This window comes from Diadema antillarum, unplaced genomic scaffold, assembly GCF_040938485.1.
Source record: "Diadema antillarum isolate AM-2024a unplaced genomic scaffold, OU_Dant_1.0 seq00000932_RagTag, whole genome shotgun sequence".
NCBI lineage: Eukaryota > Metazoa > Echinodermata > Echinoidea > Diadematoida > Diadematidae > Diadema > Diadema antillarum.
Window position 1 is genome coordinate 1,471,998 of NW_027271783.1, and position 12,111 is coordinate 1,484,108.

The window sequence follows — 12,111 nt, forward strand, 5'->3', positions numbered from 1 at the left end:
AATGTCACACAGTCACGCGAAGAAAAGGATTTGGCGACCTCATTTTTGCCTTTGAGCTATTTCAGAATGGAAAACATTCTGACTGAACATTTGATTGATTCCTAACCTATTCAGTGCTTGCTTGGATTTTTAAAAGGTATTCATGTTCCGAGAGCTCTAATATTGCTGTCATATGGTCAAACACATTTCCGCAGCATATTCATTCTGCTCCACTTTTACAGAACCGCAAAAGATTATACATTGCAATGTGTTAATATCAATGGCAATACTGCACAAAAAAATATATATATATTCTTCTACACTCTTGCATATTTTCCATACAAATGGTTTAACCCAAAAATTGATGTAACCTGCAGAGAGACCCATGAATTTTAATAATAAAAGATTAAAATTAAGATGCATGCAAAAGTTTTCTTCGACATTTTTATATATGCATTGAATGCCAGTGACAATTTGTGAAAATCTACAGCTGCCATACAGGCAGTTGGCACCATATTCACGCCACGAATAATTCTGGTTTTACATTACGTAATTTCTAGTCTTAATTAAGAGCAGGGTTCAGTTTTTTTAATCCTTTTCTCCTGTGAAAAGATATAAGTTAAATTTACAAGCACACATACAAGGATAAAATCTCATATTTTTGAGGAATTAATGGCAGAAAATGAGAGAAGTAAAATCAGAGCTGACTTTCTTTGTGCATTTCAGGAAATGTGAAGGACGGCCTTTGGAAAACGTCAACTAATCACAAAGGAAGATAGCTATTGACCTCATTCTGTAATACCTAAATCAGGACAGGTCATTCTTTTTCTTTCTTTTTTCTCTTTTCATGGGGGGGGGGATGGGTTGAGAAGTCACTGACAAAAGTGTAATCCGAAAAACTCTCGTCAATGAAGAAGTTAAATGTAGCGATGGCGGGCAATCGTGAGGGCAGCGGTCCAAAGCGGCCATTGTCACCTGTTTGACAGAGAATATCGAACGTGCCGCATTGCCACCATCCCTCGGGTTCTGTGATGGAAAAGTATCTTTGCCGAGTCACGATGGATCTACAGAGATGTCTGTATTTGCCCAAGCTACAATTACACTTTATTACACCTTATTAGGTCTTTTACCAAGTCTATGGTGCGTGCAAAATGTCAACATTTCACACAAGACAGAAATTCAGCTGAATATTTTCCCCTCCCTCTCTCTCAAAACACTCTGCTTTTCATTAAATTTCGTCATCCGCAAGTAAGTCTAAACGCATCATCATCATATTGATATATTTTTTCTTCTCCCTTCGAATAAAAAAGATATAAATACTAAACAAAGGGAACAACAAGCCTCAAGTCTCGATCGTTATCTGTCGTTTTCGCTTTCTTTGATCCTTTTTTTTCAAGGCACATTCGCTGCTCGGTCTGTTTGCGCTAAATGAGAATCTAGATCACGCGTAAAAGCTCCGCTGGCCCCGGGAGTGTTTCACGTAGCGGGACAACACAAGTTTTGTCACGGAAAATGCGACATGCGACACCAAACATTATCCGGTTATCTTCAACAGAGGTTAAGTCTCTTATTGACTGTCAGTCAATTATATTTTACGAAGTGATATCAGCTCTAAGGGGGTGTTGCAACTGTTACCCCGAAAAATGCATCTGCTAGTCCTATTCATCACCCAGCCATATATTTTCAAGGTCAGTTTCACAAGTACAAAATCATCGCTTTTGATCTGACATACTCATAATCCCCTTTCTGGAAAGCGAACAGCGAACAGCCAAACATAAATCTCTTTTGGGATTTAAGTGTCACAGCACTCTTCAGCAAAAAAAAGGTAAAAAATGGGTGCCAGGTCACCAAAATTTGCCTTCTGACCATGTTTGTACATACCAATCTCATAGCGGAGTACCTGCAGTGATCTGTTATTAAAGAAAATATGTTTAAAGAAATATATTCAAATAATTAGTTAGGCACTGCTAGAAGAGTGCCCTTATTCTAAAATTTTCTGGCATGTATACTGAAATCATCACCAATACTGGATCACTTCAAACAAAATCTGAAGATCTACTTATTCTGATATCCCTATATATGCACTGAACTAGTACTGTCACTGCCTGGCAATTTGAACGGTCTCGTATGGCAACCAGGGAAGTCATCTCATAGTGCCTTGTATCCAGTAGAAAAGGTGCAATGAAAGTATCACCTATTATCATCACCAAAAGTTATTGTTGTCACATTATCACAAGGCTACAACAATTTGATAGCAAATGGTCCATCTTATCACTACTGATTTCATGTCAAAATCTGAAATTTAGTGTCGGTCTGAGTGCAGTGCCATGGGATATTTGTTTGGTAATTACATGTATATCATCATCCCTATTCCAGTTTGAGTGTGTAGTTGTGATTAATATCATTGATTTTTAAAACATGGGAAAATCTGAATTTCATAACACTTTTTCATTTTAGGTCTAATTTGGATTGAGCCTCTACTTTTCACTCTCTAGAATTAAGCCATAATGTTTGAGGCGCAAAACTTTACTTTCCATGTCACAACTTTTTGATGAGGTGAGACAAGTTCCTAAACTTTGGACCAATACTCCACTGATCAGAAAAGCAAGTTTGGGACAGTCTGGCCAATTTTTGGTAAATACAGCAATCCCTTTATAGTGGTCCTTTTACCCCTAGTGCCCCCCCCCCCCCCAAAGAATGGGGAGAGAGAGAGATACCAATTACAAACTTGTGAATTGTTGCACCTCCTTCACCCTCTATAATTCTTTGCTTGAAAAAAAAAGGCCGAAAACTGTCAGCAGTCATAAATCTTTATGGGATTCATTGTGTCAAATCATTCAAACTATTCACACATATACAAGATACAAGAGAAAAGGGCGGGCTGGGATAAATCTGAACTCTAGTCATATGATCCCCTATGATAGATTCTCAGCTTTAGCTCACACAAGAGACCTGGCCATGACAGTGAGAGAAAAATCTCGTCACCCAAATCAGCCTTTGAGCTAGGTGCCTTCTGTAATGAATACACGACATGCTACCTATTCATGAGTATTGTAAGCATATATTCATAGATATACAGACTATGCATTTTATTCATCTATAGATGGTTTACAGGGATATTCTGTCTTAATGAAAGAAGGGATTTATTATATCATAAAGCTAACAGGTGCAATGCCTTAGCTTAATGGTTGGTGGCAGTTATGTGTTGAAATTCACACGCAGAGTATAGGTGTATTGGTGTCATGGGGGGAGGGGGGAGGTGTCAGCATACACCCTTCTGATGTCTGTGGAATAGACTGCCTGGTTTCCTGACATATTCAAACAATGGAGTTTCGAGTCGTAGCCAAACTTTATGCAGAGACTAAGAGCGAAAGATGTTCCTTAGAAATGAAAAAGCTGAATATCTCACTGTGCTTTCCCGAGACTATTTCTTCACCTTTGTAGATGTCTACTGATTTAAAAGGATTTCAGACTTTAATACATCCCAAAAGCGATCGATCACATATCGGTATTGCGAGGTGATATCCCTTGACATCGGCTATACGCGATAGAGAGAATTACATTACTGACAATACCTTCTTGGCTATAGACTGTTTCTTTGGAGTGTTTACATTTTATTCATGCTTTTCTCACAGAAATTGCCCCTAACCCGTCGAGGACAAGCTAATCTTGCTATAACATGCATTTTCCATAGACACCTGCCCAAGTATAGTCAGGACTAGTCTTCCATGGGTTAACAACCACAAAGCTTGCTAGAGGCTTGCTCTACCTGAACAACTAAGTGCATTCCTCCCTTTAAAGGATAATTGGAGAGAGCAGGTAAATGACATGGTTTGTTACTAGGCTGCCCGAAAAGAAATATCCATATACTTGCATTGTAATACATTACATTACATATATAGTCTATTCATTAACATGTTTACTGGTATTTGTTTTTGCGCTTGATTTGTTCTTTTTATTTCTGCTTGTTTGTCTGCTAACAGGCAACGCACCTGGCTTCTGATGCGTATTTCCTACGTAGACAAATTTACGTCAAGATGAGATTTCATACCCAAAGAAATATCCATATACTTGCATTGTAATACATTACATTACATATATAGTCTATTCATTAACATGTTTACTGGTATTTGTTTTTGCGCTTGATTTGTTCTTTTTATTTCTGCTTGTTTGTCTGCTAACAGGCAACGCACCTGGCTTCTGATGCGTATTTCCTACGTAGACAAATTACGTCAAGACGAGATTTCATACCCAATGAGCCGTGATGTGCATCCTACCATTCAATTCTTCAATTTGTCTGGATTCCACTTTGTTTCATCATCAAAATCTCCAAATTCCCCAATACTTTCATTATGATCACATTTCCAGGGTTTTAAAAAAAGGAATCATGCGTGTTGCCCATTGTAAAGTAAAACAATGATGTAACAGAGGAATAAAGGAAACCAAGGTTGCTGCGATAACCAATTCAAGCAAATCATAAAGCAAGAATTTTTGGCTTTGGAGGAATAATAGTCTGACGAATGACACCTGGTTGAGAAGGCGCATTACTCGCTACAAGGGAATTTCCCAGTTTTGAAGACTCAACTTTTTTTTCTCTCTCTCTGTTTTACTCTTTCTCTCTTCTCTGCTTGTTTTGCCATCTCTCTAGGGGCTTTTACACTGCCACTGAAAAAAACACACAGTCTTTTGCACATTCCAGTAGTTTGTTAGAAGTTGCTAGGCAACAATCAGTATATGAGCGATAAACTGGAATAAAAACATACAAACAAACCTCCTAAGAAGAGAATCTCTTTGAAACTCCACAATTCCATTTCTGATTTTAGCAAATGTCAATTAAAGGTCCTGTTTATCCTTGGGGAGCAGTGATTTTAAAAATGTTCAAGATATAACTTTTGATGCATATGTGCAGGTCAGTTGTATCACAAAACATCCTACCATATAAAATATTTGCAATAAAGCCTAAAATATTAGGAGATATCACTATTTTGCTCGTCAAACCATAACTGTAGACGGTTTAGTCTAGAAACATTTTCATTATAACTAATGTTCACATTTTGTATATCTAACATTACTTAACATCAATTATACTGGTTCAAATTTTCACATTGGTTGTCTCTATCCCTAACTCACATTCTAGAACTATTTTGAAGCACTAATGCTGGGTTTTTGTTTCATCTGCAAATGGTAAATTATGCCTTCAATGCTCACTCCAGGACTGGCCAGTTTTCTTCCAGTATTTGGTCACATGACATCTATACTACCCTTTGCAAGGGGAATCTCTTACCTGCCTGTCTACACTAAAGAGACAGCAGCAAGTTGCATATGCCAACTACCTGAATATCCTGAATATTCACAAATGTGCATTTCCTGCCCAAAACACCAGAGATTTTTTTTTTTTTTAGCAGTGTGAATGGTACATCCAGAAACTCATGTTTTTGTTTTGTTTTTGTTTTTGGTAATATAAGTGCCCCTACTTTATTTCTCCTGTCATTTTTATGGCAGTCATTAGCTCTTTCTCTTCTCATTACACGACCATAATTAAACAAATGAATATATAAATATATATACATATATATAAATATAGGGGCCGTGACGCAAGAAAAGGGTCCTTAGGGCATAAAATACATATATACATACATATAAAATACATATATATATACAAATATGTATATTTATATATAATATTTTAATGTTCATACCAATGCATATGTTTATACATAGATTTCTCTTTGTGTAAAAATATATTTCTCTATCTCTCCACCAATCTATCTATGTGTCTCTATCTAATCTATATCTACCTCTCTACCCATCTGTCTGTATAGCTACCTCATTTCCATTGATCTATTTCTCTCACTCATCTATCTCTCTTACCGTGTCTAAGTGTGTCCTCTGGTGCTTTGCCCGGTCAGACGAATTGCTGAATGCCTTGGTGCAACCCGGATGTTGACAGAGGTACGGCTTCTCGCCCGTGTGGGATCGCAGGTGGATCTTCAGGTTCTCTAGGCGAGAGAACGCCTTATTGCACCCTTCGAACTGCAGGTATCAGGGCGAAGGAGGAGTATTTGGAGGAGAAAAAGGGGGAAACAATGTTAAAGTCGAATCATTTTGTGAACGAACAATATGAGAAACACAGGTTAACTCAATTGCATCAATGACTGTCAGATTAAACAATGGAAGATATATATTCACCTGGTAGAGATGGAGATGAAGAAGAGAAGTTTAGATGGGGGAAGTCCCAAACATTTTGGGTGTTCAGTGAACAAAATCTGTTTGGATCTCATCAGCTTTTGTGCAAATACAAATACAGATACATTGCAGAGCAATACAAATGCCACTGTAAAAGTGCATCTCTGCTTGCATGATTTTTTGTTTTGTTTTGCACAGGGCCAATTTCAGTGAACTTCATTTGTTTATAATTTCGCCGACAAGAGTTTTGATTGTACGATATTTGTGATTTCCCCAAATATTTTCATTGTTAAGATTTACGCTGCTCTATTGAGTACAAAATGTGGGACAAAAAAAAAAAGATTCCAGAAGGCTTAATATTCTATGCATACAACAGCTCATAACTATGGATCAAAGTTACAACTTACTTCAGATAAACATTCTCTGTATGCAGATCAGGATGTTGCCTGATGCAATTGTCATTTTTAAACAATCAAACAAATATGATATTGTTCTTTATGTGCTCAGTGATGACAGCTTGCTACAATGTATATATTCAGCAATTCGGGTATGTTACATAGCAATATGAAAAGTGAGACTCAACTTTAGTAATAGCATCTGACAAAATATCAAGGAAGCCAAACGGCATGGAAAAACACCTCGGACTAGAAATATACATTACATAAGAACTAATGAGAAGTCTTGGCAAACATAACGCTTATGGTGACTGACTTGTCTAATGTCAAAACTCACATGGTTCACTATTTTCTGCACATGCATTTGTACACACCTCATCTTTTAGTACTGATGCTCTCTTTCCTACCTAACAATAAAGTGTACAGAAGTTATCTCTGGCAAATTCTGACCATTTAAGTGCACTGCTAAATCAGTCATGATCGTGAAGAAGTATGAAACACAAGATTCCATGTAGCCCTTCGTGCAAACTTCTGGACATGTAAGCACGTTCAGGAGTGGTACGATCAGATTGCATGAAGGTCTGGTTACAATGTACTGACACTTGAGAGCACACATTCCTCCCTTTCTGTATCTAATTTCCTTTTTTATTTTGCTTTTTTGTGTCTTTTTTCTTGGGTGATGAAAGTCAGAAAACACTCATCTTCAAGCCAGCAGACATTTTTATTTGTTCTGCTCATAAGACAGTAGACGGCATTGTATAATGTGCCCTGCGCTTGATATCAGACTCTCATTAAAAGCATCAAGAAACTATTTTTTGATGCACGACCATTTTTTGCTACAGATGTAGGCCAAGAATGTGCAATTTGCAATTTGACTCATTTTATCAGATTACTTTGAATAAAAACATCTTAACATCAGAAATTGTTCTCCTTTTCACTGAATAAATCATACTTTAAAGGACCTTGTCAATGTGATGTAATAACCTGCCTTTGTAGGCTAACCAAATATTGTCCATTCAAAGGAAACACCACAGAAGAGCTGGCCTTTAAAGACAGGTGGTCACTATAGACAGACTGTCAGCCAACTTGACATTATCATATAGATACAATAATAAATGTCACACAGACAAATCTTGTGAAAATATAATAAATGTGATACAATCATGAGGCCCATTGACACATACAGTAAACTCCCATTATAACAAATACTGTTAAAACGAAATTTTCATTACAACGCAGCAAAAGTTCAGGTCCCCAAATTACCACCTATATATCTTTACATAATTTACTGCTCAGCTTCAACAAAATTTTGACACAATGAAAGAAAACAGCTGATCCCGTGGATTTCTTATAATGGGAGTGCACTGGACCAAAAAATATATAATAGATTATGCTGGACAGATTTTTTTTTTTCATTGTGATGCATATCATGAGAGTTACCAATTTTTTGTGTCTACACACAAGAATTACTGGATTTTGCATCGTGTTAAAGAATATCGAATTTTCAAAAAATCACTAATATATGTGATAAATATATATATATATATATATATATATATATATATATATATACACATACATATATATATATATATATATATATATATACCAATATATGTGTGTGTACAGGATTCTTAAAGTTGCCAAAGCAAATTCTTTTTCCCATCCACAACAATGCTCAGCTAGCAGGACATGCTAACCACCATTGAAAGGTAAATAAGACATATCAATCACGAAATCTAGTCTGTGTTGTTTCTTCTTAAAAAACAGCACTATACTGTGGATCTGATATTGCTATAAGACATGTGTAGTCATAATAAGATGATCATAGGCTGCGTTTATCAACTTTCCCATGTTTGAAACACGTATCAATACCCACTATCAAAATGAGTTTTCGGATCTCAGGTTGTTTCTTGAGTTGTTGCATTTATCAACTCTGTCGTGAGTCGATTGGGAGGCTTTGTTACTGTGCATCTCCATTGACGGGACAGAAAATCTCAAGATTTTTTGCTCCAGCATTCACACACATGCCAGATTTCGAATTATTGTACTATTTTTCAAATTATTGTGATTTCTCAAATTATCGCAATTTCTAAAATTCTTGGGACTTGGATCACGATGCTGATTGCACTATCTTTGATAGTGGGATTACAGTACACTCCTGTTATAACGAACACAGTTATAACAAAATTCCTGTTACAACGAAGTAAAAGTTCGGGTCGCAACGTTATTCGCTCTATGTATTCTTAATGTTTATTTATTGGATTAAAACGAAATTTCGATATAACGAAAGAAAACTGCCGGTCCCACAGACGTCGTTATAATGGGAGTCCACTGTATTGTCCACACAGGCAAAATCTCACGATGTGTATCCCCCTCATCAGTGTGAATCCCACTACTGTAAAACGAGAAATGTTCGCGTGCATTCTAATTTCGCGAATTTCGCGAGCGCCAAGATTCGCGAAATTAAAATGCACACGAAAGTTCTTGTCTACACTATATGCATTGAATGCCAGTGGCAGTTCGCGAAAATTTCATGCCGCAAAAAAGGCCGTCGGCTCCAATTCGCGAAAAATTCATGCCGCGATTATATCATGTTTTACAGTATTTTGATTTTTTTTGTTGTTGATATTCTCAAAAGCTGATGCTACCGGGATTTGAAGGAACGCTCAACTACGTCTGTTGCTTGCCAGCACGTGGCACTGATCCCTGCCATCATCATGGCTAAAAAGGTCTGCATAGCTACTGCCCAAATGTCGTTTCCGGAATAGATTTGAAAGCTCCTGTCAATGCGCTGACAAAGTTCAAAGGCATGGACTGACAATTCTCGATACAGACTGAGGCAGTCATGTACTCATGAAACTTTTATCATCTGGCATACTGTAAAACCAAAATTATTTGAGGCATGAAATTGTTGCAAATTGGAGCCGACAGCCTTTTTGGGGGCACAACATTTATGCAAAATGTCACTGGCATTCACTACATAGTGGAGACAAGAACTTTCCAGTGCATTTTAATTTCATGAATCTTGGCACTTCCCAAAATTCACAAAAAATTTAATGCACGCGAAAATTTCTGGCTTTACAGTGCGTTCATAAAGAAGAAAATCTAAAACCTGACATCCGCAAAATAGTGTTCAAAATGCAGACATTTGGCAGTTGCTAGGAGCAGAATACAAACAAGATTCCTGAACATATTTGAGTGCTTTTGGTCTAAACAGCAGGAGCTTAACATGTCTCAACTTTAAGAATATTGTTAAAAAAGGAAAAAAATCTGTAGAGGGATATATCTCTCTCTTACTCTCCTGATAAAAGCCTCTTGTAAATTCTGTCAAAATAAATGATATCGAGAAATTCTTTAAAACACCTGGGACACGATTTCATGACACTCCTGCACATCAATGAACATGTTGTTTGAAGAGAGATAGAGAGAACAGAAACAAGACTTCCAGAGCCGTGGGGCGAAAACTTGAATCGCGGAGAATGACTTGAATAAGACAGACAAATGTTCAATGATGCGGGATTCTTTCAAGTTCAAAGATCTATAAACAAAATGCCACTTGTCACACTGCAAAGCTAAAGAGAACCAAAAAGCCGGCATAACCAAGGGGCGCAAAGAAAGAAAAGACGGTGTAAGCTTTCACCCCTTTGTGCATCAACCGGCGGCCCGCGAGAGATCGCAAAGAAAAGCGACAGAATAGAAAACGTGAAAGGTCCCTAGCAGAGGGGTAAAATTTACAGCCCTTTGGGGAACTGCTCTTCAACAACTCCACTCCACAAGAGGCAGATACGCCGTCACTGCACTGCCGAGCAGCGCCCCTGCCACATTGTTGCCAAGACATTCTCCGCGGTGAATGTTCCTCGAAGCCGAGGAAGAGGTCAGAGAAAGAGCCGCTCATCACATGACCTCGATATCACATGACCTATTAGACTGCAGACAGAGAAACTAGAAAGATTGAGCCCCAGGCCCGACTACCCCTTTATCGTGAATGGCGCAAACATAAGACTACCCTCTTGCATTCCTTCCCACACAGGTGGAACATGGAATTTCGTCAGAGCAAGAATCTGGTCCCATAAATTGTCTAATCATCATTTCAGACATGAGGATGTCATGAAGAGGTTGTTGTTTTCTCCTCTCTCATTTTTCAGATAGACAACCATCACGTTCACACACACTTTTTAATGAATGGTTAGTTGAGAATCAATTTTCTTATTTTTGCAGTGTTATGCGAAAACCTTCAATTCTTGTGTGTGGACACAAAACTGTCATTAAACTACCGTGATGTGAAAATCGGCCAAGTTGATTTTCTTTTAATTCTCATACTGTCAAATCAGATATTTTCGCATGAGCAATTTTTCACGCTCAGCTGAGTAAGATGAGTCTTATGTATTTTTAATTTTGCAGAATCAAGACATAACTGTTGAAAAATATGGCATGCAAAAATATTCCTATGCTTTTATTTTCGTGTTAGCTTCTGGTTGCGCGAAATGCGTGTAAATTTCAATACCGCAAAAATTTCCAATATTTCCAATATTCTTAATTTCATAACGTGACTCGCCACACTGTGATACCCTAGGTCATGCTCCAGCCATCGTTTAGGCATGTGCAATCTAGTGATTTAAAAAATGCTTCATTTGCAGCCCGGTTATATTTTCTTACCATGTGTGTGAACGGTGGTAAATAAAGTCGATTTTCGCATTGAAAAGCAAAAACAGATAACTCCTGTGTGTGAATGCAGCTAGAGAGACAACCTTGCCAGATATCTTAAGTGAGCTCTCGGCCAATTAGCACATTTCTGGAGCGACATGGAAGTCATGGAGGTCAGCCGCGAGAGCAGACAACACTCGTAATGATGTATCATTCTGGTCGACCACCACACCCGTCATCCATCCATCGGCATCACTTCATCACGGCACCATATTCATCAAACACTTCTCTAAGGCAAATTTGAGGAGGACGTGGATCAACAATTGTGAATTTATCAGGAGCTCTTGGAACACTTTCATCAAGGGGCAAAAAAAACCAACAAAACAAAACTTGAACAACTGAGATATCTCATGAAACTTTCGTTTCCATCCTAAAGGGTGAAAATGATTCAGCTAGAAAATGATTCAGCAATAAACAACCACACAAGAGCAACACAACTGGCTGTGCCTTCTCACGTAGTCAGTATGTTCCATCACAAGTATTAGATCTAGATGTGTGACAATGACGATTTACCTTCTACCCCCTATGAAGGAAGAAAATGTTTCTCAATTCATTTTCACCCATCTAATACCATTTCACATATCAATTGGTTAAAGTTAGGCTAAAAAAATGACATTCTTAGTCATCTTTGACCTATAACCTGACTTGGCACTGAGATGAAAAGCATATCGTCTCACTAATTACCTCCGCCAAGGGAGGAGGTTATGTTTTCGTTACCGTTGGTTTGTTCGTTAGTTCGTTAGTTCGTTTGTCCGTGTGCAAAATAACTCAAAAAGTAGAAAACGGATTGGGATGAAACTTGCAGGACAGGTTGAGAATGACACAAGTAACAAACGATTAACTT

At 37.7% G+C, this 12,111-nt stretch overlaps 1 protein-coding gene across 1 annotated transcript in view; it reads right to left on the minus strand.

Moving 5' to 3' along the window:
* LOC139741535 (zinc finger protein GLIS3-like) overlaps positions 1-12,111 on the minus strand; it is a 146,106-nt gene that overhangs the window by 60,387 nt on the left and 73,608 nt on the right. The window contains exon 3 of the mRNA XM_071652113.1: positions 5,851-6,012. Within this exon, the coding sequence (XP_071508214.1) occupies positions 5,851-6,012 (162 nt within the window). The remainder of the gene's footprint in view (positions 1-5,850; positions 6,013-12,111) is intronic.